General features: G+C 50.8%; 3 protein-coding genes across 6 annotated transcripts in view; 1 reads left to right on the forward strand and 2 right to left on the reverse strand.

The window, feature by feature from the left end:
- Positions 1-907: 907 nt before the first annotated feature.
- Positions 908-13,307, reverse strand: POLL (DNA polymerase lambda). 4 transcript variants are annotated; one of them, XM_027672213.1, is made up of 10 exons: positions 12,757-13,181; positions 11,693-11,836; positions 11,140-11,437; positions 10,371-10,530; positions 6,993-7,316; positions 6,310-6,483; positions 5,276-5,404; positions 3,122-3,290; positions 2,383-2,756; positions 908-2,322 (listed from the first exon to the last, which is right to left on the reverse strand). In XM_027672213.1, exons 2-9 carry the CDS (start codon positions 11,805-11,807, stop codon positions 2,392-2,394), a joined length of 1,734 nt encoding a protein of 577 aa, XP_027528014.1. In that variant the 5' UTR covers positions 11,808-11,836; positions 12,757-13,181; the 3' UTR covers positions 908-2,322; positions 2,383-2,391. The 4 variants fall into 4 exon arrangements, with proteins under 4 accessions (XP_027528014.1, XP_027528013.1, XP_027528015.1 ...); XM_027672212.1 differs by lacking the exon at positions 12,757-13,181 and adding an exon at positions 13,209-13,307 and having other exon boundaries at positions 908-2,756; XM_027672214.1 differs by having other exon boundaries at positions 908-2,756; positions 11,140-11,434; positions 12,757-13,182.
- On the forward strand, positions 13,216-20,605 carry DPCD (deleted in primary ciliary dyskinesia homolog (mouse)). The gene is made up of 6 exons (XM_027672215.1): positions 13,216-13,345; positions 13,644-13,724; positions 14,385-14,509; positions 15,330-15,463; positions 19,220-19,322; positions 20,403-20,605. The coding sequence occupies exons 1-6, from the start codon at positions 13,282-13,284 to the stop codon at positions 20,505-20,507; spliced, it is 612 nt and encodes a 203-aa protein (XP_027528016.1). The 5' UTR covers positions 13,216-13,281; the 3' UTR covers positions 20,508-20,605.
- Positions 20,606-22,211: 1,606 nt separating this feature from the next.
- FBXW4 (F-box and WD repeat domain containing 4) overlaps positions 22,212-25,987 on the reverse strand; it is a 61,411-nt gene continuing 57,635 nt past the window's right edge. The window contains exons 7-9 of the mRNA XM_027672311.1: positions 23,514-23,654; positions 23,216-23,357; positions 22,212-22,974 (exon numbers count right to left, since the gene is read on the reverse strand). Of these exons, the coding sequence (XP_027528112.1) occupies positions 22,858-22,974; positions 23,216-23,357; positions 23,514-23,654 (400 nt within the window). The 3' untranslated portion in view covers positions 22,212-22,857. The remainder of the gene's footprint in view (positions 22,975-23,215; positions 23,358-23,513; positions 23,655-25,987) is intronic.

A 25,987-nucleotide genomic window follows, 5' to 3' on the forward strand; every position in this document is an offset into this window, starting at 1 on the left:
AAACCTGTGCTCATCAAGGGACAAAGGTGAGCAGCTCTATACTCTGCTCCCTGCCCCACACCAGGCAGAAACAGGCCCTTGGCCTATCAGTCATAAGACAACCTCCAGGATGTTCCCAGCAGCACTGGTGGGACACAGAGCCTCGATTCAACCTCCCTGTGGGGCAGGAGTACCCCCAGCCCTGGACAAGGCCAGCTGTGGCCCTGCCCAGCCTAACCTGGCTGATCCTAAGGATGAGGACACCCTTTCCCCTCTGGGGTGGTCCCTGGGCCACACAGCCCTCCTGGGGAAAAAGTGCTCTCTCTGGACCTCACAGGCCCCTGGTCTGAGGCTGGCTCTCCTTTGCTCCTGCATAATCCAGCCCAGCCCTCACTGGCTCTGCTTCAGCAGGCCCTGTCCCTCTCCAGCTTCTCCATCTGTCTTTTGAGCCAATTGTTACTGCTGCTCATCTCCACGTGCTCCCTTGGCATCCAGGTTGCTCGCATTCCCCTTGGACAACTAAAGCATTTCCATGCTCAGGAGACTGAGCTGTGTTCCAGGCACAGGAGACAGAGCAGCAGCCAACTCCCACATGCCCTATTGATGAATACGGAAAAGCTGACAGCAATCCCTTCCTGATTCCACACCTGAAGGAAGAGCTCAGCCCAAGACTCAGAGCTCAGTGACGTGGCCAGCTGGATGCCAGGACAGAGCCAAGTCCTGCTCTGCCATGGAAGGATGGTGGCCAGCAACTCCCTGCTTGGAGAGCCAGAAGTGCTGACCCAATGGCGTAAAGGTCTCCATTGCCTTCTCCCTGCCTCCACTGAAACCAAGGAAATGGGCCAGCACAGAAGGGCTCCTAGTCAGCCCCAGGGGGAAGGACCCAACAGTTGCAGTGCAGAGAGCAGTAAGACAGATGGCAAGGGAAAAGAGAGAAGGGATTTATTACACTTCAAATTTAAATGCACCAAGACTTGCCAAAAGACATTCATTTCCCTCAGGTGTCCAGCAGAAAGGCTGAGCTGACAAATGCCACTCCTGGGCTTGGGGCCCCCCCCAGCAAAGCCCCAGCCCCACTGCTGGTGCTCAGCAGCCACAGCTGACAGTGCAGAGGAACTGTGCAAACCACCAGGTTTAGTGTCCTTGTGCCTGCCCCAGCAGTGAATATGCAGCTTGTCACTGCGTGTGACAAAGACGAGGCAAAGTGCAGAGTGGGGGTGGCCGGGTCTCCCACAAGACAAGGGAGCGGGAGCCCCGGGGTCCTGGCACAGAAATGCCCACACCATGGCACCTCTGGCAGCCGATGCCGCAGAGCAGCACCTCTGCCAGGAGGAACCACTGCAATACCCATAATGGAGACACAGCACTGAACATCTCTGGAAAATTCATCTCCAGAATATAAAACAGTTGAGGTTTCCTGAGAAATAAAATTCACTCCCATGGAACTGGCGGGGCCAGCCACATGCACATGCGTACACAAACACACACACACACACTTTCCCTGATCAAAGACCAGATGACTCCATGGCTTCTACACAAAAAAGAGGAAAGCTAATTAAATTCTAATTTGCCCAAATTAGAACTTAACTATCTCCTTGTGTTTCTCTCTGCCTCCATGCCTCCTACACACAGACACACAGCCCTGCTGGGTTACATTCAGTGCCGTTACACTCACACCCTCCCTGAGCACAGTCCCCCAAGCTGTGAGGTCCGCTCCCCTCCTGCACTGAGAGGAAAGGAGAGGGCCAGACCAGGGCTCTCTGTGGATCTGGAGGATCCCCAGCACATGACAAGCTGAGAGCAAGCAGGCACAGCACCTCAGTGGCAGTCTGCTGCTGGTTGCAGAGCAGTCTGGCCCTGTGCAGTGAGACCCACCAGAGGACACGTAGCTCAGACAGAACGACAAAACAGCAGCATAGGGGAACTCTTCATGATTCCTTCAGTAGCAGCTGCCAGCAGTAGTGAGAAGTGGGAAGGCCTGTTCCACAGCCAAGCTAGACTTCTGCTGCCTTCATTCATAGCTCAGGACAGAAATTTTGGTGTCTGTGCTCAGATACAGAAGATGCATACCACTTCTTCTATTCCCAAGCACTGTCAGGGGCTGGATCACAAGGCTCTGCAGTCCAGCCTTCTGAAGCTGGGAAAAGCAGGACCAGGGCAGCTGACAGGCAGGGAGTCCTTTTGGTAGCCAGAGGCTGCCTTGATGTGCTTCCAGTGTGGTTCCAGCCCACAGCCTCTGCTGGGTGAAGCCACACAGCCCTGTCAGCAGCAGGTCTCTCACTTGAAAGGAGCCCCAGTTTGCTGGAATACATTCCTCAGTCTGCAGCCACCACAAAGCAGCGCTGGGGAAGCCAGCACCCTTTGAAACAGCAGCGCAGCAGCAGGCCCAGGGTGCTGAGTGGCAACCGGGCATCACCAGTCCCGTTCTGAGGGCTCCCGGTAGGGCAGCCCCAGCTGAACAAAGACATCTCTCTCGGTGGGAGTGGGCAGAGTGTGACCAGCTGACACCTTGACCCCTCCACGGCCTCGCACCACGGCGGAGCTGAGGGCGTGCTCTGACAGGCTCATGCCTTTGGTCTTGGCCAGGGCCCGCATGGAGCGGTTGAAGTGAGCGGAGCCGGTGAAGTACAGCAGGGCGCAGGCGAACTCGCTGTACGGCACCACGATGATGTCGAGCCGGCGGTGCCGCTGGGCTGGCCCAGGGAGCCGGCACACCCCCAGGTACTTCTTCTGCTCACCATTGTCCTCCTGACTCACCAGGTCATCTGTCAGGAAGCCTGGGGAGAGAGAACAGGCAAAGAGGAGCTGAATGGTAGAGACTGACACCCCTATGCCCCACACCCCACAGTCCAGAGAGTAGCTGTCTCATAACGTGCTGTGGGACCCGAAGGATAATCCACAGTCAGCCCTGACAGCCTCACCCAGAAAGGAGAAGCCATGCTGAGCTGCAGCAACACCTCCTCTTTAACACTGCAGTGGGGCTGGGACCAGGGGCAGTACTTTTAAGGACTAACAAGATGTCCTGTCCCTGGGAAAAGCAATCACCTGTCCTTCAATGAATGTCATTTACCTCATTGCCTCCTCAGCTTGGCCATGCTAAGAACAGCTCCAACCACCATGTGCCCGCCCCCAGCCCTCTTACCACTCCTGTGGAGGCTGTCGAGGAGCTTGTTGAACACTCCACGGTGAGACTGCCCATCTGGGTGAGTGACCAGCACATCCACATCTCCACAGGTGGGCTTCCCCCGACGGTAGGAGCCACAGGCCACACACACAAGCCCTGGCTTCAGGGCCAGGGCAGCTTGTCTGACCTCCAAGAAGAGAAAGAGGGATGAGGAGTCAAGAGACCAGTCTCTTCATGCGCTTTCCATCAAGACAGCAAAGGATCTTGAGCCTGCTTTGAGGCCTGTCCTGCATCTCCAGGGTCTCCATATAGAGCAGACACTTGGCAGGCTGCCCCCACAAGAAGGCTGGTCTGCTGCCAGGAGACAGGAGAGCCGGGGTAGCCTTCATCCAGTCCTGCACCACCACATCTTACAATGATCAGCCCTTGGGGGCACTGGGCTGGAGCTAGGTTAGGACAAGCAGGAAGATGCAGCCCTGCTGAAGGGGTAAAGTACAGCACAAGCTTTCAGAGCCTTCCATTTCTAAGACAGCAGAAGAGAAGAGGATTTTCAGATGCCTGGCAGGCCAGGAGCACAAAGCTCGCCAGTTCTGCCCACAAAGAGAAATCAGTTCAACAGGAGACAGTCACAGGTCCTGTTTCAGAAGCACAGATGGTCTTTATGGAGTCTCCCAAGTAGGACCCAACAGCAGAAAATCTGGAGTAACCCTTGGAGTTCACTCCTGCAAAAAGCTCTGCCTCTGCAGGAGAGCGGGGCTTCCTGACCTAGAAAAAGCACCACTGTCCCAGCATTTTAGACCAAATGAATGCCAACGTGCTGCTGCCAGCAATCAGACACATATAATCAAAACCTTCCCTAATGCAGTCCAGTCTCCAGGCTGGACCCCAGCTCCTGTTTTCTGCAGACAGCACTAATTCTGATGGCTTCATTCATTAAAAGCCTAAGAAAAGCTCCCAAGTCCCTGGACAGGACTAAAGTATTCTTGGTCTGATTGTGCCAATCACCCTGCTGGCAGCAAATAATGAGGGGCTCAGCAATTCCCAGTGATGAGGCCATCACAGAGGCTGGGGTTCAGCAAGGCAGTGTCCATGCCCACAGCCCCTTGTCACTCTTGGGGATCATCCTTCATTAGCAAGAGATAAACCCATTAACCTTTGCCCCAAAGGTGCTCCAAGAAGCCACAAGCCTTTCTCATGCGGAGCAAGCCCTCCTCTGGTGTCCTTGCCCCCCTTCTAGCTTTAAATGAAGATTTCTAGAAAATTCCCAGCCCCACCCAAGAGCCTAAAAGCTCCTCAGATCTCACTGTGACAGGCAGCACAGACAGTGACTAATCCCTCATTCTCTCTCCTGGGCCTGGATCAGAGGTGTGTGTGAGTGTATGGAGGGGAGCACAGTAATCCCATCAAGATAACAATAGACCCACCCCCAAGAGCCAGCTCCTCAGCCCAGCCTGCCTGGGAAAGGGACCGCTCACCACCAAAATGGCTAATCCGGCACACGGGACTGACACCCCAGCAGGAGCCTGGCAGGGGCTTATTCTTCTTGGCCAGGCCCTGTGGCCGAGTGACAGAGTCACGCTGGCTGCTGCTTCCATGGTGATCCGAGAGCACAGGGGTAGCAATGACAGTGTGTCCCCCAGGCTCTCTGCTCACATTGGGGTACACCGACTTAGTAGCCCATAATCCTGGAGTGCCACAGCATCATAGAGGAAGCAGCACCCATTTGCAACCTGGATTCCCCTTTTGCTTCCAGCAAGGATATCCACCCTCTGTCCTCCCACTGAGCACCAGATCACAGGGTGCTCACAGATTCCTTCCAAGAAGCAGCACCAGGGAGACCTCAGCTGAAAGCAGACATCTCAGACATGAGGAGAGATAGGAAAGAGGAGTTAAGAACCTGCTCATCCCACCATGCCACATGCAGCTCTTTTCAAAGTAGTGTGTAGAACTAACACCTGTGAAGTATCCTCCTGCTTGTCAGGCACTCAAACTGAACCTTCTTATGGGGCAAAGTAGGTGCCTTGTGTGCCCATGCCCATAAAGGATCCCCCAAGCACTGACCCCACTCAGAGGAGAAGCTAAAGAGCTCAGCTATAACAGTGAGGGACATTTTCACAGTGTGCCTTTCACAGCAGGTACTCCACTCTGAGGGCTTGGGGCTAAGCTACTCACGGTCTGCTCTATTTGTGCAGCTTCCTCCCGAGGCATGCGCTCCAGGAAATCCGTGTAGTGCTTCAGCCCCACAGCTTGTTGGCTGGTGAGGGTCGCCTTGGTGCGGATATCATCCAGTGTCCGGAAACCCTAGTGCAGACCATGTGATGATATTCAAACATCTACCAAGACTTTGCTCTTCAAACACTTTCCACCAAGATTTGGGGAGACTGTATTTAAGCTGTCTCAAGTCCAGGCCAGTCACAGCTTCTGAGATCCCATGTAGAGAATGCTTAGGGCCTGGCTCCTAAAACAAGGGATTCAGGCAATCCCACTACTACAGATGCCTCTAATCTCCACCCCACAATGACTCTGAATCTTAACTAAACCTGACAGAAGGCTACTGCTCTTAAGGCAAGGTGTTCCTACAGCCTGAAGAAAAACAAGCGATGCAGGTAAAGGAACAACACTCATAACACCCCAGTGAAGGAAATCCTACAGCATGAACACAACCATATTTTTAAGACAGCAAAGAACCCAGTCATAAACCAAACACTACAGGAAGCAAGCCTTTATTAGCTCTGTGCTCGGGAGACAAACTGTTTTTAAAGAAGGAACTCACCCAGTGGGCTGGGTTGTTCCTGTTGGCACAATTACTTCAACCTCATTTTTACAACTTCCAGACAAGGTGGATGACTGCTGACAGGTACAGGAGCCAGCCAGGCCAACAGCCCAGCAACTAGATCAGGAGCCATAAACAGTGTGAGATGAGCTCCAAGAAGTGACACTACAGAAAAGGCAGCATGTCCTCCACTCCTCTTCCCCACATCTTTGCCCTCTACCCCCACCCAGATTCAAGTCTTAGCTGGGTGCATTCCATTCTCCCCAAACACACACACAAGGGGACCCAGCCTTGTAGTTTCTCCCGAAAGAAGAAAATTCAAATCTCATCTGTGGATACTGGCAATTAAAAAATATTTGTGAAAGTAATTCTGCTTCAGCAGCAGTCTTCAAACCATAGTCTGAGAGCCCCTCATGTAAGGCACTGAACTTACCTGCTGGTACCATGTCTGAGCTGTCTTGACCCCTGCTCCCCAGATGTTGGAAAACAACTCCAGCACAGGCACACTCTCACTGATGTGATCCAGCTTGCGCAGGTGCCCACTCTCCAAGATCTCCAGGATCTTCTCTGCCATCCGCTTCCCAATCCCAGGGATTTTACAGGCTTCCTAGAAAGAAACCAGAGCTGCTACTGGAGAAGTGAAGATCACACACAAGCTGGGGAGCTGCTACCCACCCATAGCCTGGTTAGTCATTTCATCAGTAATTGGTAAGTGGCAGGATTAGTTCTGCCTAACAGTCTCCTCCCCAGCCCAGGCTTACAGAGGCTCCTCAATTCAAGGGAAAAAGGAGAAGCATGAAGAATAGGACAGAAACACTAACATACTGAACAGACGGACTGTCACAGTGCATAAGGCTCGGATCCAGTTAGTTTTATATATTATCTCGAATGATGGCCAGTTGCTGATGACGAAGACGAAGGTGAGAATGTCCCTGCATTGTGCCCAAGGAAGGCATTTATCATGAGTGCTCAGATCCAGCCCTAAAAGGCTCAGATTCCACTTTTCTGCTGTTCTGAAAACACTGCAGGTGATCAATGAATCCGAACTTGCACTTGCTACACAACTTCCATCCAAGGTCTATCTCCCTGCTCCAGCACCCTGGGAAGGTGTTTTACCTGGTAGGAGGTGACTGGTTTGTGGTAGCTCTTGAGCGCATTGATGGCTTTGGTGTAGCCCAGAGCTCTCCACTTGTCCCCCTGAACAGAGTAAGCCTTTGCGAGCACTTCCAGCTTCTCTGTAATACATTGGTTGTGATTTTCCTTCTTGCTGTTGGAAGACTGGGCACAAACCCACTTGCTGGGAGGCTGGGCCACTGTGGAAGAGCTGTCACTGGTCTCCTCTGATGATTTCACAGGGTAGCGGCCAGAAATCAAGGCTTCCAGATCTCCCTGGGTGACACTAGCATCTTCTCCTTCACTGTCTTCATCATCAGAGTATTTCTTTAGGGAGAGATAGAAAAGCAGCCATGTGAGAATAAGTGCATGCCTCACATATGTCCCCTTGGCACAGGCTACTTCTGAGACTAGGAAGTCAGAGCAATAACCAACCTCCCGGGCACACAGTGCTCCAACTGCCACCATTAGAAGTGGCTGGTTATACGCACACCATAGCTCTTCACATCTCAAGCTACACATGCACCCCTTGAAGCTACATGCACATCTCACATAGCACAGGAGACTAGACTGCTGTCCACCTGTGATCCAAGCACACACACATCTCCTACAGCCAAGCCCCTGACACCTGAGATATGACATTGACTAAGTGAGTAACTGCTGCCAGCAGCAAGATATGATAAAGCCAAATCCCTGGTTGACAAAGATCCTGACTCTCTACTCCCACCGGGAAACCTTTCACTGGTCTGGTGGCTGCATAAGCACATCTCTCACATTCAGACCCTGCACTTTCCACCCCATGATGCAGATGACAGGAGACAGGCATTGAACTCTGTTTTCAGTTTACAGACAAAAAATCTTAACAGAGTAGCAAATTAAAACCTCTGCATTTTCCCCATGGCTATCTGCAAGAGAAAAGGGGGAGGAAGGAATGACACAAAGGGCTCCACATTCCTCAGTGACAGAAGAAAGAACCAATGTATGCATTTGCTGATACCCTCAGCATTAGGATGCCTCTGTGTAGACTTAAGAAACAATGAGCCTTGGCTTCAGGTAATGAACAAAAGGGATAGAAGAGGGAAGCTGCACAGAGGCTTTGTAGACTGCTTTGCTCACGGGGGTCCCCCTCTCTCCTGATGTATAAACACAGCAGTCCACGAAGGTCCAAGAGGCTCTGTGTTGTGGAAGTAACCCTGAATGACACAGGGCTGTTTGGGATCAGTCTAGCAATTACATGCAGCACAATAAGTCCTGTTATGAGTTTTTGCAGAGCATCAGCCTAAGTCAGAGCCATATCTTACAACCTCTGGTTCTGCTGGCTAAGGAGGTAGGAGGTCTGGAGACACTTCAGCTCTATATCTTGCAGGAATTGTATTTAGGAAGAAGAGGCGGGATGTTTCCCCTTTGTAATCTTGTTTTATAACCCTGAAAACTGGGTCAGACTGAGGATTTGACAGACTAAAGCAGTTTTATTTGCCTTGAAACACAACTGCCTTAAGATGCTGTTCCCTCTAACGGCAGAAAAGCCTCAGAGTGCTCAGATAGGTTAGCAAGCCCCTCAAAAGCATTTAAGGAGCACGTTATCCAACCACAGTGCAAAGAACTCTGCAGCTGGAGCTGGATGCAATTGCCATCCTCTCGGCCATCAGTGTCACACAGGTGAAACAGCACTTACAGCCCTGACTGTCTACACTTGGCTAACAAAGCCAATGGACTTTTTACAACCACACATGCTAAAAACAACTAGTCCCATTAGCTTCTAAGATGCTCCAGGATCCTAGAGCACCTGGCTTGCTAGAGCTAGTGGGTGAGACTGGGATGCACATGGTTTGTCTGGAGCACAGCAGAGGCGCCAGGAGAGCAGTTGAAGCTGAGGCAATAGGCTACCTGAGAGGGAGGCAGGCAGCCTGGGGTAACAGCCCCAGGTTCACACAGAGAGTAACTGGCACTGCTGGCAGAGGCAGAGAACTACAGCATCTGGATGCCAGTCACAAAATGATTGCTACAGTCTGACTGGTAACAGGATTTCCTCACAGGAGTTTACATCCAAAGGTAGAATTTCCAAAGCAGTCCCTGTTTAGTACAAAACACTGTCACACTCTTCATCTCCTAAAGAAAAAACATCCACCCAAGCTGAAACAGACTCTGCTTAAATGGAATCTACTTCTAAACTAAGTTTCAGTTTTACTGTCATAGCTGGGTTTCAAAAGTGGTTGGTACTGTCTTTAAAGTATATCCCATGGGTTCTCCTCCCCAAACTCACATAATCCTAAGCTTGAGACAAGAGATTTCACTGAAATATTTACAGATACGGCTTTTGTGCACTGACTAACAGGAAGCATCATTGCTTGAGGGGATTTAAATAAAAAAAGGCAATAAGGTTTCAGACTCTAGCAGTAGACCATCCAAAGTAAACGTGAGCAGATAGCAGGCAGATACCACAGGATCCATAACGGTACAAAAGATTCTTTCTCCCATTAAGTGCTAATAACGAATTCCACTGAGCTAGTGTTACAAGAAACAGCAAAAATGAGATAACTGCAAAGGTGATGCAGTTAAGAAGCAGCCAACTCTACCTAGAACACACTGTTCTGGGGGAAAAAGACCCCCTCTACACATATTCAAGAGAAAGCCTAAACCAAAAGACCTCTCTGTGAGCAGAGAGTAACTACAGGATTTTGTGAAACAAAATTTGGGACTGTGTTGGAAAACAGATACAGCAATACAAGGCAGCTGCTGCTCTAAGATGTCTAGGGTAACTTTGCTACAGATAGATTTGAATTATGCCAGTGCCCAAAAAGAATTCATCTAACTTGATCAAAAATACAGAGAAAGGAAGGAAAGCTAATAGCAGGCCAGAGAAGCTGACTCACAGCAGAGGCCACTAATAACCCAATGCAGATATTTTAAACACACCATCACAATTGTTCTGGTAGCAACTCAATCCACTGCACATGTGCCTGAACAGGGTGCTTGCCAAGGAGTGGAGAATGGGTCAGTATGGCTCAGGCAGGAACATGGAATGAAATATCAGAGACAGCTTTCCAAAACGGAATATTCCTCAAAAGGATGCAGAGGAAATATGATCACCAAAGTGAGCCTTGGCCTGATCAGAGCACCAGGACTGCTTCAGTTGGAAATATTCTGATGAGAACAGCAATTTAAGGGGTGGTGTTTCTATTCTTAACACCTAAAAAGGACAAAGAAGCAGAAACCATGTCCACAGCCCAAGTCTGCCAGCACCAACTCACTGAAACATCCAAACGCCTTCCCTTTGCTGAGAAAATCTCACATTGTATCCCTGCAGGGATGCTCTTAGCCAGCAAAAGCAGTATGCAGGATCTGCTCACAAGGAGATGGGCCTGTGCAGGAAAGCCTTACCTCAGCCAGTTGCTGCTGTCCAAGGGTGCTCAGGTCCCGCTGTGAGGAATCCACCACCTGTGATTCAGTATCTCGTTTTACTGTTCCCTCCTCTGCCGGGGGCTGGATTTCTTCACTGATCTGCTGCTGTTCTTTCTGGAGTTCTGCCTCCTCCAGGTACCTACCATGGATCAGATGCCTTAGTACAGGAGAAGGAGGACTTCTCAGTCCCCAGAATTTTGACTGAGAAATCCTTCTGCATGTTTTGGGATGGAGCAAACAATCCATATGAATTGTACTCTCTCAGATCACAGATTAACTACTCTGGTTTTAGCTCAACTCCCCAATTACAGTCTACTTTACTGACCTGAAACTTCCACTCCTATCTACCTCACCCTTGGACTCTCTCTGCAAAACTTTACCAAAACATTTTGATCATAACCTGTGCCTGTTGCTCCATTTCTTATTTCCTCTTGTGTGTAGTTGTCAATTCTCTCTACCTTTCATCTGCAATAAGTAAGAAACATCATTTAATCCTCAGCATTTTAAAAAGAAATCTTTTTATCGCTGATGGATTATGAAGAGGTGCCTTTAGCACATGTAGGAAGCAACAGGACTCCTGTTAGCACTTCTGGGCTCTATTCCATGTTTTGCTACCCCACAGAACTTTGAGTCACGCCCACAAGAGCTGCAAGGAGTTACAGTCCAAGATTTTGAGCAGAGGTCAAAATTTAGTTCAGTTTAGGGTAGAAGAACTGTAGGGAGGAATGACAGTGTGGCACTTGCATACCTGTGAGGGATGAAGACACCATAGCCAGCAGTACTCAGCAGCTTCTGGTCTCTGATGCAAGCACTTAGCCAGGACGCCTTCACCAGCTGCAGCCCCGGGGGCAGCTTGGTTAGTTTCAGGAGCCGAAAGGCCCGGTCACAGTCCATGTCTTCAGCCACAATGACGTGTGTCACCTCCAGGGAGAGCTGGCTCTGTACTACACCCCCATTGTGGACAATCTGCTTGTGGAAGATCTCTGCCCTGGCCTGGCCAAGGCCAGCTTGCAGCACATAGGCAGTGACGGGTTTCAGCCACTCTGCTGAGGGAAGCACAGGGGCAGGGGCTCAGTGACAAGAGAATGTGCCCCAAGCCAATAGGGCTACATCTCACACAGGATTTGATGGCACTGGCAGGCAGTCTTTGGGGGGCTCCAGCTGGACACACCAAAGCAAGCTGATCGTGATCTCTACAGAAAACACACTCAGGGCTGGAAAAAGCCTCTGGGGAACAGCACTTCCAGTTAACAAGCTGGGTAGGAGTATTGTATTCCACATCATAGGGACACAGGACTTACCCTCAGGTACCTCTGTTCCTTCATCTTTTGGGATCTTTGGAGGGACACTTTTCCCTGAGTCATCTCTCACCTTCTTCCTCTTGGGAAAGGCTTTGACAATCCCTCGTGGCTCCATAGGCCTGGTGAGAAGGTTAGCAGCAATTGCTGAAGACAAATAAGAAAGAGCAAGGTTGCTTAGAACGGTGTTACCCAATCACAACAACTTAAGATTCACTCATTTTTCTCACTTCGTTGGTCTGAAGTTCTTTTTTTGTTGTTGCCTTCCAAAAACACTCACCCTGAGGGAGGCACCCGGAAACAAGAATTGCAGCCGACAAGGTCACAAAAATCAAAAAGTCACTTAAGTCGGCCCTGCTTGAATGCCTTAAAAATCCCTAAGGCTGAGCTCTTATAACAGAAAGCATTCAGCTACTTTAACATTTTGGAGCTCCTTCCTGCCCAGCCAAAAGAAGCAACTGTATTTCCCAGATACTTCTTAAGCACATCCCCAAGAGGGAAACACCTCTCCTGCCGGGGCTGAAATCCAGTCACTAACAAGAAGAGATAAAACAGTTGATTGACAGCAGGTGTTTCACAGAGCTATAAGAAGAAAACTCCCAACTCAGCTTCAGCTGAAAACAGCAAATTAGTAAAGATTAACTAGCCAAGTTTAATATGGGTACAGCTGTAGTTTTACCATCACAAACCTTGCAAAAGCAAACTTCTGAGCTTTAACTACCAGGATAGCAGGAAGCTCAGTTTTCTGTAGCTCAAACGAGCCCCTGAATCATTGTATATCCCAACAGCCCCTTCCATCAAGTCAACACCAACTTGGTTTCCTCTCTGTGGAACACTTTGTGTTTTTCTTAAGAGGTTTCTCACACACAGGCCAGCACAAACCTATCCTGCTACGCCTGGAGATCTGAAAATGGTCCCACCTGGCTGTGTCTTCTTCCTACCTTCTCATCTGAGCATTAAACACAATCCTCTAAAGACCAGCCCAGAGCTCAACTCAACTCCTTGCTCCTGCGAGGAAGAGTTCAGCTCCGGGGGAACAGAAACTCTGCTGCATTCCTGAAACTCACCTTCGCTGAAACGTTTCTGTTTTCTGGTCGTTTTGACCAAAAGGAGCCCTCTGGAAACAGTAATCCTTTATGTTAGACAAAGGGAAAAAACCCACGCCGAAGCCCCACCAAGCCTGTGGGCGCCCAAGTCCATTTCAAGAACTGGGCAGTGTGTTTCTCCAGGCCGGATTTTAACTCGCCTGAGCCACAACCCGCGCGCTGGGTGCCAAGCTTGCCTTGCCCAGCCTCCTCAGTCCGCGAAGGTCAAGGACACCGACCCGGGGCTGGCAGCACCCGCTACGCCGGGGGCAGCAAGAACGACCCCCAAACCTGTAGCCGGGCCCAGGGGGGACGAGGGAAGGTGGGGGCGTATGGGGCGGCGATCCGACCGTACCCTCCCGGCGGGACGCACCGGAGGAAGGGAGCTGTGCCCGGGCCGGGTAAGGGCTGTGCCCGGGCACGGCTCCGCTCACCTCGGCCCTCCCGGGAAGCTCTTCCGGCGGCGGGCGGAAGTTTCGGCGTTGCCGCGGTGACGCCGCGGCCGCCATGGCGGTGCCGGGCTGGCTGGAGCGGCTGCGGGCGGCCCGCAAGACCGCGCTGGTGCAGGACGGTAACGGCGGGGCGAGGGACAGGACGGCCCCCGCCGGCCCCCGCCGCGGGGTTTGGGGTGACCCTGCGGCGAGCGGGCGGAGAGGGGAGCGTTGCCCGGCACAGCCTCGCAGCCCGGGCAGGGCCCCAGGGAAGGACACAAGGCCGTCAATGTAGGGACCCTGGGCAGTGCCCCTCTGCATCTTCTGGCAGTGGGATGGGTCCTGGACAATGGGATAGTGCCCCAGACAGCGGGACAGAGCGCCACACCCAGGGGTAGGTGTATCCCTGTTTGCTCTCACCACCTGCTTTGCCTCTAGGGAAGCGGAAGATCCACTACCTGTTCGAGGATGGGAAGGAGATGGCTGAAGAGTACGACATCAAGACTGGCCAGTTGATGAGTAAGTGTTGCTCTCAGCTGTCCCGTGGGTCGAGACAGAACTGCAGGGCCGTGGGTCTGCACGCTCAGAGCTGGGGTATGGAGAGAGACCACCTGGTCAGGAACAAATTTCCCATACGTATCCTGGGAGATAGGCATGGCTGTATCAGGATTTTATAGGCACATAAGTACGGTTCAGTTTGCAGCCAGGGCTCTCTGACTTAAATGGCACAGCCAATCTTGCTTTAGCCCAGGATCTCCCCCAAACACCTCATTTCTCACAACAGACTTGGATGGACTAAATGGGATTGCTGTTGTGGTTTCCTGGCACTAAGTCTGTACCGCATACAGGGCTGAAATATGCTTTTTGGTGGCTTCTGCAACCGCAAAAAAGCACGGTGTCAATTATGGCTCTTGTCCAAAACCACATCAGCTGCAGCATGGCACCTGTTGCAACCTTGCCATGGTTTCAGCACCCAGTAGCAAAAAAGAGAGGCATTCGGTACAGAATTTCCAACTTTAGGAATAAGCCGGTTAGCAGATCCACCCACACCAGAGTGGAAATTACTGGGATTAAGATACACATGTTCATATCATCTCAGTGTGCTGGGCAGCTTTGGCAGTCATTTGCTGGCGTTGTTATAGAGCAGGATAATGAAAACCCTCCTTGTCTCTTCCACAGGTAGAAAATGGCGAGAGAAGAACACCCTCGGGGGCTCTGGCAAGTGGCAGGTAGAAGTGGGAGAGCCGACCTTGCCACTCCTGGGAGCACTGGAGTCAGAGCTCATAACGGAGAGCAGCTCAAATGTATGTAAGGATCTGCAGGCACCACTGCATCTAAAATTACCTAGTCTTGTGCTTACAGCAGTAGTTGGTAGATCACTCACAGCCCAAGAGACAGCCTTAACGTGCCCAGCACTCAGCTGTGCATCATCCCAAAGCTGCAGGGCTGGGTAGAAAGAAGGTACAGCTTAGGTTTTTTGGGGGTCTTCAAGAGATTTGTCATTTCCCTAAGTAAAGAAACTGCATTGCTGTGTTGGGCAACTACTATCCTGGCTTCTGAAAAAGCAGGCTGACAGAGGAGCCAGTGCCAGGACAAGTCAAGGGATGGAAAACAGAGGCGACAGAAATGAAAGGCCAACACAGGCAGTGCATAGCAGGTTGCTCCTTAACAGAGTACAGCCTGTTTCATCTTCACACCCCTCTAGCTTAGAGGGAAGACATTTTTGTCTCTCACCATCTTTTCTACAGACCTAAAACACAAGCACAGCTCTGCACAGTAAACTGGGGCAGAGCCAGGACTGAATCCAGCAGGTCCTTAGAACAGGCAGAGCACAGTATTCAGTTGCCTGTGAGGAAGAGGCCCAGTTTCACTGTAACCCTCAGCAAGACTCCCTTGCTGAAGTTTCAGCCTCCTGCAAGCAGAGCAGGCAGTGCCCTGGGCAAAGGCCAAGCACTGGTTCTAGGAAACTGGTGCTCAGGCAGCTTCTTGAGTTACTCCCTAATGTTCCAGTGTGAAAGAAGAGCTACTCCTATGTGGAGTCTCACAAGGTAGTACAGGAAGAAAGGGACAGGGAGGAGAGAAGGCAGCTGGAGAGGCCTTGCTAAAGGTACGTGTTTGCTGTAGCCTGTCTTCATGAGGAAGGATACCCTGAGCAGCTTCCAGTGGCGGATCCGTAACCTGCCCTACCCCAAGGAGGTCTACAGCGTCTCTGTGGAGGAGGAGCAGCGCTGCTGTGTCATCCGGACCACCAACAAGAAGTCAGTAAGGACAGAACTGCCAGTACTGGCAGTCCCTCGGGGTGGGCTGGCACAGAGGGCAGACTAGTGATTGCACAGGGGAGTTATCCCCTCTTGCCTTCTGTCCCTTGTGTGCAAAGGCTGAAGGGCCCCACCTCGCAGTGATGTCTCCTGCTGCCCAATTTCCACTCCCAGCTGCACCAGACACATTTACAGTAGAGCTCCTTAAGCTCTGCACTGGCCTTTGCAAATTCATCTCTTGGTTCCAGTAGTGTGGTGTTTGCTCTGTCCTTTCCCTATCAGATGTTGCTGCCTTAGAAAAATAAAGTAAGAGCCTTGCAGACCTTTGGAAGGTAGAGCATTCCATCATCTCCCTCTGACACAACACTTTGATCTAGTCACTGCATCTCAGAATGCTGCAGGATTCAGCAGATAGAGCAGAGTCACGGGCACTCAGACAGACAGATCTCCCTGTGTAAACCTGTCCTGTAGTCACAATGCCAATTACACAATCTGTAAGTAGCAAGCAAAAAAGACAGACTGAATCTGGAAAGGAAGCACTATGGTGTTCTGCCAAAAGAGATTTGAGATTGGAGGGAAAAGAAAAGGAAAATGCTTTTAAGCATCATCTTTTAGTGTGTCAGTACATGGTATCTCTCATGGAATGACACATGCACTGTGCCCCAAAGCATGTAGATGCTCAGATAAGCCAGGATGAGCTGTAGTATTGGGAAGGAGGGCACGGAGCGAGCCGCGGGAGCACAAGGGAAGATGTTGGAAGTGGCTGTAGGTGGTGCTGTCGGCACAGAACTGCGGCCCCTCGGCTGCTTCACGTCGCGGCACAATGCGAGTCTCCCGGTGAGCGGCTGCTCGAGCACTTCACGTCAGCACACCTGGGGGCTCAAAAGCAGGAGACTGGGAAGGGAGAGCCTACCCCATGGAAACAGCAAGCAGTTCCAGCTGTAATGCAGAAAGATGCTGGCCTAAATGCACGCAGAAGAATTCACAGAAGAGTGGTGCTTAAGTAGGGAGGGCTTTGTAGGAAAAGATGAATGAGATTTCCACCAGCCACATGTGGATATGCATGGAGCTAGGACAGGAATGGAGTATGTGATCCTAAATCCAACCACATACCATCACAAAGAGGCTTATCTACCCCCAGTCCTACTGATAGTAGAGTGTATGTGGGAACTTCCTCGCCTGCATAGATGCAGTAAGGTTATAATGTAGCACTGAGGCTTTGCCCACGCCCTACTTGACTTAAAGCTTTTTTTGTACTGCTCTCAGGAAATCAGCTGACTCCCCCACAAGCAGCGGAGACTTACAGTCTCATAGGCTAGTGTCAGAAAGAGTCGAGGGACTTAACAGCAACTCATGGCCTGCATATGACTGTTAAGGACTTTTGGAATTAAAGCTGAAAGTCACCTCATTGGGGACAAGAATGACGTTGCTGTCAGTAGAGAGCAGGGACAGACTCCAGCACTGGAACACTTAGTACAGGCTCCAGGATATCTTAGATCATTTCTCCTAGGTCTCAGCCAGGGCAAGGCACCACTCAGCAACTAATTCCAAGATAGCAACAAAGGCATGGAGTCCACAGAGAGAGCGCACATCACTACGGGAGAGAAAGGAAGCCTCGGAGCCTCTCCAGCACTTGGAAGTCAGCCACGCTGCTTCTGAGCAGCAGAGCTGTGCTGACTGCCAGCCAGAGGCACAAGTAACAGGATGGGCTGCCAAGTCACTACTGAATAGCTCAGCTCTAAATTCTCAGCATACCAGTAGCAGTTTTCCCTACAGGCTGACAAAAAGTGGGTTTCCAGTAGGAAAATAATAGAGGTGATTTCACTTATGTACTTTGGATCTCAGGCCAGGACTCATGCTCAGAGTGTAATACTGCCCTTGGCCATGGGGTGAGAGGCGAGGGCAGAGAATCAACCTGCATCAGCAGGGATAACCACCCATCAGCTACCTCCCCAGCCCAGACAGGAGCTCTTCACTTCCACCAGTCACTCCCATTCCCTCTGGCCACGGCAAGGGCTGCTCAAGTGGGATTTGCTTAAAACCTCTTGCTGTAAAATAAATCCATTAAACTAAACTCTAAAAACAAACCCAGAAAGCCACCTCCCCAAACGCCAAACCTGATTCAATTATTGTAGTGAGAGGCAGTGGTAACGTTAGGAGGAGGAGGGGGTGGCAAGGCAGATCTGGTTTCCTTTGATCTTGTCACAGATTTTAGTTTGAGGCCAGCCAAAGCCATTCTTCTCCCCTTCTCCTTAGTCCTGGGGCAGCAGAATGCTGCTGTTTCATTGATGACTTCCAAGGCCCTTTGAAACAGTGGGTTTTTTCTGTGTACTGCTTTTTTTTTGTCTAATCGGTAAGAAGTTAACACTTCCTTAACATGTCTTTGTGTTCATCTAATCTCTGCTGTTTAACCTTTGACATCTCCCTTATTATCCATGTCTGCCACCTTTTCCAAATACCGACAGCAGTGACAACACAGAACGGTTTGAGCCCTGCGGTAACAAGCCGTGTACATTCCTCCCACTGCACCGGGAGAGCCATTTGCTCTTTGTAGCTGTTTTCACCGTGACTTGGAAAATAAACTGCAATTTGGGCAGAAGTAGCTAAAGAGGCCAAGCCTCACACACAGCCAGCTGAATGGAGGACCACCTCTCATGGCATGACAGCAGCCACTGCCTGTTCCCATTCTGCTCCAGCCACCTCAGTACCGGCCACAGGCCAATTCCTTGGAGAGGACTGTCCACAAGAGTGTTGGAAGAGATTAAGAATCCAACCATGCCTCTGGGTGGGCACAGGACCACCAGCTAGTGGTAGAGAAGCAGTAGATGCAGGACGAGCCATGGCAAGCAAGAAAGGTCTCAGGCAAACACAGACACAAGTCTACAAAGTTCTGGCCCTAAAGTCTTAGGAAATCTCTTAGCTGCCTAGAGAGCTTTTAACCTCTCCAGTTTTGAGACATATCACCTTTCCTTCATACTGAGCAAAGCCCAAGGTTTGGTTGGTGGAGAGACACAGGCTGGACAGGGAGCTGGCAAAAACCTCCCCATCCTCTGCTTGGATGTGAGAGGTTATCGGAAGACTGGGATAGAAACCAGGAGAAGAACAACTAGGAGAGCATCACAGGCACTATGTGGGCTGCATGGAGACACTGCAGGGCAGAGGCTTGAGCGACTGTGGGCAGCTACACCTGGAGATCTGCTCCCAGGGCTATGCCTGAGCACCACCGTGCTACCAAAGCAAGAAGTTTATCTAGGAAGCACAGCAAGAAGTTAAAAAGATGGATTTACGAAGGATTGCAACACAAAATGGTGCATCACTCAGGAAAGTAAGTCATATGGCACAAGAGCTTTGACAGCTGTTTAGACAAAAGCTAAATGGATCTGCTACTTAGAGGGAATGAGAGGCCACGAGCAGGGACAAAGATAAGAGACACCTCTTGGTAGGGCTGAGTAGTCTATGCCTAACCACGTCTGTTATTACTTAAGGGCAAGCTGGAGGGACCAAGCCTGCTCTCACACACCAAAACACTTCAGGACTTTGCCAGCTCTGATTTCCAGTTTGGAGGTTTGTTTCTAGTGCTCCTGCCAGCCTGGGGGCACCGGGAGGCAAACAACATGGTACAGGGGCCTCCTGCCAACCCTGAGAGATCTATGGAGCTCATCTACACCTTGTAAAACAGCATTCTGTGTCTCAGCACTGCTAGCAGAGGAATAGAAACCCCACCTTCCTTAATTCTGTCTCCTCTCTCATTTGTAGGTACTATAAGAAGTTCTCTATTCCTGATCTGGACCGATACCACCTCCCCTTGGATGCAGCTGCCCTGAGCTTCGCCCATGCCAACAACACCCTGATCATCACGGTGAGGTTTTAGCCACACAGAACAGCACTTTGCCCTTCTCTTTATGCCCGCAAAGAAGTTAAAATTCTTACACGTGGGGAAATGAGGCAGAGCAGGAAGATCTGCTGAGGGTCACTGATGAGCCCCCTTCTCTGTCACACAGTCAGTGGGAGTTTCAGATTACACTGGGCATGCTGACACTAGCCAGGAGAGCCCAGACTGCAGGAGGGGCCCTGCCTACTTCTCAAGGTGACTTGCAGGTGGAAGAGTGTCTGTCATGCCCTATTTTCCACATATCCTCTCTGTCAGGCCTGAGCAAGCCTCTACTCTCAGTGACAATAAGTTTCTCTTGGCTCTAAACATAAGAGTCCAAGGACCTGATGCACTTAGAGGTGTCTCAATCTTAAAAAAAAAAAAAAATCACCTGCTGCTTTGTGTCAGAGAGGGAACACTCCCACGCACATGGTGGTAGCAAGAGACACGCTCCTTATTGCAAGGAGCAGACAGATGCTTTTGAGCAGCAGGTGCTTGTCTTCTTCAATGCAGAAGTCAGCTACCCAGAGGGCATGCCCTCTGCAGGAAACCTCACAGCAGAGCTGGGGTGCACGTGCAGAGGAGATGGGCCAAGGGGAGCACCTTGAGTGCTCCTGAGCTTCTGTTTGCTACAGGCCAAAAAGCACCTGCATCCACCACTAAACTGCAGCTGGGCGAGGGGCCTCTGAGGGGTGAACAGAGGAACTGTAACTCTTACTTCTCTCTGCATTTAAAAAAAAAAGAATTTTATATATATATATATATATAAATAACACGTGAACATACAGTTAGTGAGCACAGCAAGGATTTGCTTGCCAGGATATTCCAGAGGGGTTGGTGGGGGCCAATTGGAAAGTTCTACTTGCACTGTAAAAGACGCTCTGGATCTTGGCAAATGTCCTTAGCTTGATGGCACCACCTCTCCAAATGGGCTTTGGAGGCAGCTGATATCAGCAAGTCCTCCCTTGGCAGGAGGGCTCTTCTGGGCTGGTAGCACCCAGCCCCAGTTGGTCTGCTTGGAGAAGAGACTGACCAGGAGTGCTTAGGGAATGTCTCTCTGTCCTACAGTACCAGAAGCCGAAGGAGATCCTGGCCGCAGAAGAACAGCTGCAGAAGGAGCTGAAGAAGATAAAGGCAGCTAATAGTGGGGATGGAGACTGTAAGACCCAGTAGGCAGTGGCTGCTTAAAGGTTGAGGTGAGGGGCAGCTCTCTGGCACAGCTTCATGGTATTTATTTTGCCTTATCTAATAAAAATTAGTTCTGCTGTTAATTGCGCCATTTGGAGGAATCTTTGTAGGCCCAGGGAGATGGCAGGGCAGTTGATCTGTCTGCTGCCTGGTCTGCTGATTTATGCTGACATTTTATAGAACCATAGAATGGTTTGGGTTGGAAGAGACCTTAAAGATCATCTCGTTCCAACCCTGCTGCCATGGGCAGGGACACCTTCCACTAGACCAGGTTGCTCAAAGCCCCATCCAACTTGGCTTTGAACACTTCTAGGGATGGGGCTGATCCTTCTATGAGTTGTGGAAAGCTGCAGCACACAAAGGAAGCACACCACATCCACAGCCAGCAGCCCTGTCCCCATCCTCCATGAGCAACATGACACCTGGCTAGGTCCCCTTGGGAATTCCCTCTGTCTGCCACCATCACCAAAGGCAATAATGTCTGGAAAACAAGAACACCCTCCTCACACCCTTTACCTGCCTGAGATATGCTTGGAAGCAGCTCCCTCCTGTGCAGGTCCTCCATGCATGGAGAAGGATGCTCTGGTGACCCTGGTATCTCTGCAAACAGCACCAGCGCTTAGACCTGAGTGGGCACAGCCTATGAAACAGCTGCTCCCTCGCCGTGCACAACGTGACGTGGCTGTGCAGGAACCGAAAGGCAGCTGCCTTCATTTGCATGGCAGAGGGGGAAGCAGTGGCCGGGCCACTGACCAGCTCAGGAGCAGCAGTAGCCCACCCTTCTGTGAAGGCACAAACATGGCCATTGCAAACCTCACTGCACAGGAATAAGCCAAACAATGCTGCTCCTTTCCAACTCCCCTCCAACAGCCACCCCTGTGCTTAGATTTCTGAATGTTGTTCCATCCCAGTCCATACTTGAACAGTTCCTATCCAAACAAACCCTACCTTCAAGTGAGCTGCTCATGGGCTCCTAGCATAGCTCCCCTGAGTGGGGTTGCTTTCAAACCACAAAAACTCCTTAGAGCACAGGGTTCCAGCAAACATCCTCCTCCAGTTCTTGTGCATCACAAGAGAAGATCAGCCTCTTGACAGTGGAAATCAACCTATTGAGTTCTAACAAAGCACCATGCTGAGTGCCTCACCATAGAAGTGCTCCCAGTTTGTGATACAAACCTCTCCTTTACCTAGCCAGGACACCCAAACTCAGAGCCAAGTAGGGTTCATGCACCTCCTTCCCCAAGGAGGGCCAGATCCCAGACACCACTGTATTCACCCACAGCACATTCATCCACACCCATGCAGACAGCACAGAGCACACTGAAAGCTATGGTTGTTCAGAGACCCGGGCTGGGTTCAAAAGGATGACACAAAAAGGAGCAGAGCCCACTTGAATGTGTTTACAGGATCCCAGTAAATCACATCCACTAGTCTGTTTTGCTGCTTCATTATGCAGGCAGCAAATGAGCCACAGATCCTACTTTTTGAATTCTTGATTGAAAAGTGACAGGCGATCCAAGATCCCAGGAATGCCTTCAATGCAGCAGTGTCACAGGGTCTAGCCAGGGAGAGAGCTCTATCAGACAGCTTCTAATTTACCTTAACCCAACCTCCCCTACACAGCCAGGCCCCTGCAATCAGCAGGTAACATCGCAGCCCCTTTGGAACTTGAAACAAAATATACATCTCTTTTGTTTCCCTTCAGTTTTATTTAGCAAAACATGACCATTTCAGCCCTGCCAAGTGCACAGCCTGACCTTACAGCCAGCTTGGGGAGGCACACACTGAAAGCAGGGCTGGCTCTGCCTTTTAGCTCAGTTGTTACTCTTGGCTGTGAAGGACAACACAAGCAGCTGTCAGGAGAGAAAGTGCACGAGAAAGGTGGGCCCCAGTCCGGGGACCTTTCCCTTCCACCAAATCAGTCCACCCCACACATAGCCTAGACTTGCTTCAAATGGCTCAGAGCTTGGCTGATCTCAGCCTGACCAGCACACATAGCTGATAGGGCATTCTGGCTCAACTTGCCCCCAAAGACTGTATCCACAGGAAAAGTAAGAGGGCAAATAAAGAAAAAAAGGAACACAGTTAATAAAACAAACCCTAACTTGCACAAAATAAAAAGGGTAGAGGACAGCTGGCCATTTATTTCCACTAACAGGCAGGTGAGGTTGAGAAAGTTTGGCCCTTTTGTGCAGTCTTCATTGTAGCTTTCTGGCAGGCAAAAAAGTCTCTTCAGAAGCCTTGTGGGCCATTCTCACCTCTCCTGCCCTGCAATTCCCTGAGCCGAGTGTCAGCTCTGCTGAGTTGGGGTGACCAGAAGCAGCTGTGTTGCCACTCAGGGGGCCGTGAAGTCCAGGACGTGCAGTGCTGATGCCAGGGCAGCATATAGGTGGGTGGTACTGAAACGGAGGCAGTATACTGGGCTGCTGGTGGGTGAAGACAGGTGAAAGCTCTGCAAGAAAACAGGAGAATCAACCTTTCAGAGAAGAGGTCAGCCTAAGACCCCAGCAGGTGTTACAGACCCGAGGCTGAGATGCCTGAGGGAAGCAGGTTTTCCCTGCATATATAGGTTCCCCACAGTGGGCTCACCCCAAGGACAGCCCAGCAGCCCCTCTCTCTTTTTCCAAAGACACAGGGGCATTGGGCTGCCAGAGAACAGCTCTGCTGCTGCCCAGCCTCCAGCCAGCACTCACCTGCAGGCACTGAGTCTGTCGCTTGTCCCAGAGGCGCACCACGCCGTAGTAAGAAGAGCCACTGGCAATCATGTGGTTCTTATCACTCCTTATGCAGTACAGGGCACTGTCATGGGGCTCTTCCCACTCCTGGACACACTTCCTGCAAAGGCAACACAAACCAGAGTGGGACTGAGCCTCTACTCCTCCACCCAATTTGCCTGAAAGAGCTAATTTGGCAACAGTTGAGTTCCCAGACACTGCACAAGGAAAGTCCAGGAGCCTCACGAGGGCCTCAGATGGCAGCAGGTTGGCTCACCTGGTGCTGGTCCGTATGTCCCAGTAGCGGATGTAGGTGTCATACCCACAAGAAAGGAGAAGGGAGGGTGTTTCGTAGAAGACATCAAGGACTCCAGCTCCACGGTGGAAGTCAGTCCCTAAACAGGTCAACAGCTGACCACTGCAATGAAACACAACCAGGAAAGAGTCATTCAGAGCAAAGAGCTCTTCCAATTCAGCTACCCAGAGCAGAAATGGCATCACAGAAGTCTTCTAGATCTCATTTCTGTGATTCACCAGAATACAAAAGCGTGCACAGTTTTCCTCTCCTACCACCAGCTTCTGCTACCGGTTGGGCCACTAACTGTCATGAAGGGTGACCAGTTGGAGTCACAGCTCTAAGAGAAAAAGACAAGGAGCAGGCACAGCTGACCCCCAGCAGAATGGGATCATTTTCCTTGGGAGAAGTGACCAGTATTCTGAATTATGGGGCTCTGTTTCTATAGAAGACAGTTCTCAACTTAGTCAAACTACAGATAATCTGCAAGAGCCACTTACCTGGTCAATCCCATCCCATACTCTATCCTTCAAAATACTGCTCACTGGGGTATTTCCCTGTATCTTTGACACACCGGTCAGATCCACAGGCAAATCAGACTCTCCCAACCCAGTCTGCTGTGGCTGCTCTCCTCAACCCCCTCTAGTTACATTGCATTCTGCAAACATAATATCTGGGACATAATATCTGTGACAGCAACTACCCCAAAGTGGCTCTGGAGATGACCTTCCAAAGGCTAGATGTTTGGGGGTTTTTGACCCTTTCCTCCTTTTAAATTCCTTGCTTGCAGTGAAAGAGCAAAAAGTAAGACCTCCATGAAGCTCTGTGCTGGGTGCTTTGTGGAGGTATCACTCTGCTGTTCATGTGCAGAACCAGCAGCTCACCACGTGGATGGTGCCTGGTGAGGACCCATCCTGCCAGACTGCAAGAAAAAGCTTGAGCCCCTTCCCTGGACCATATGAAATTGCATCAGGCACATGTCACAGCCCATTCCCAGTATCACTGCACCTGCCCCAGCAGGCAGCAACACCCAGCCATGACAGACTCTTGGGAATGGAGGGGACAATCTACCCAGCTGCTTGAAATGGCCACCTATTGCAAGACCTCCTTTTCTTCCTCCTCCTCCTCCTCCTCCTCACACCCTTTACATCAAAAATGCTGGACACAATAAACCTTGAAGCACCTGCTTTTCAAACCCTGCCGCACGGCCACCCCTCTCCAACAGGCTCTTGGTTCTCAGGACAATGAAGCAATCCTGAAAGCCGACAGCATGGATCCCGCAGTGGGGTCACTCCCAGCATCTCCCTCCATTATTTTGTTACTTTCTGCTCCTTGATCCAGCATCACACAGTTCTGAGGCACATCGCCAAATGCCTTAATTCTGTCTGTAATCTGGGCTAAAGCCCTCGTCAGGGGATAAAGACCACACAAAAGGAGAAATAGAGTCCTGGGAGATGTTAAAACAAGTAAACACCTTTGTGTCAGGAGAGAGAAATCGCTGATAAAGCAGATTAGCGCCTCGAGCCCTGGTGTCCCCAGATCAGAAGGCGAGCCCTGGCCGATCTTTGCAGCCAGCACGCTTCTATGATCACAGAGCTGGCGGCATGCTGGGGCCAGCCTGTTTCCCCACAGTCACTCTCCAAAGAGCAGATTATGTAGAATAACAATTTCTTTGTGGCTGTGTAATTCCCTCCGTGACCGTGGCTGTGGGCAGCTACATTGGCCCTTGATGCCAGGGCCCTAGCAACCATTTAAAGAGGCCAACCAGCCCTAGCAATGGCCCCCCCATGCAAACCTCTCGGACAAGCTTTAACATCAAGTGCATGAATTAATTCCCCCCAACACGAATCCAGGGGTGCTGGCTTATTGGACTTTGTGTTTCTCCAGGCAAGGGATCGAGGGGATTCCAGGCTTCAGCCCTTTGCAACCTTCTCACAATACATTAACCCTTGGAATGTTACTTGCAAACCAACCCAGCAGCAACTCTGCACCTGTCTGTGGGTTGAGAGGTTGAAGCGCTCATGGTGCCAACATTGGGAGCAAGAGCTGTGGAGCTTGGTTGGCACAGATAGGTCCTCAGATCCACCATGCAGTGAGACATGGATGGGTATCTTTGAGCTCTGGCACTCCCCTGCCCCTCCAAGCACACAAATCCCCTCCATCTGCAGTTCTGCAAAGCCAGCAGGACAGATGGACATGCACACAGCCCTTCTCTTCTGCAAAACCTTCTTCTTTCTACAAGTTATATGTGTGATCCAGAGTTGCAAGACAATGCAGCAGAGGTATGAGGAGGAGTCAGCTGTTCTCCCAGACAAGAATCCTTGGACTACCTGTGAGTTGCATAAGGAGTCCTCTGCCAGTTGCTCATGCAGGAGCAAAGAGTTACTTACAGGAGATGAGCTACCCCAGCAAACCCTAGACAGCACCAGCAGCTTGGACCCCTCTCTCCCCACTTT

This window comes from Neopelma chrysocephalum, unplaced genomic scaffold (genome assembly GCF_003984885.1).
Source record: "Neopelma chrysocephalum unplaced genomic scaffold, ASM398488v2 Primary Assembly neopelma1_97390, whole genome shotgun sequence".
NCBI lineage: Eukaryota > Metazoa > Chordata > Aves > Passeriformes > Pipridae > Neopelma > Neopelma chrysocephalum.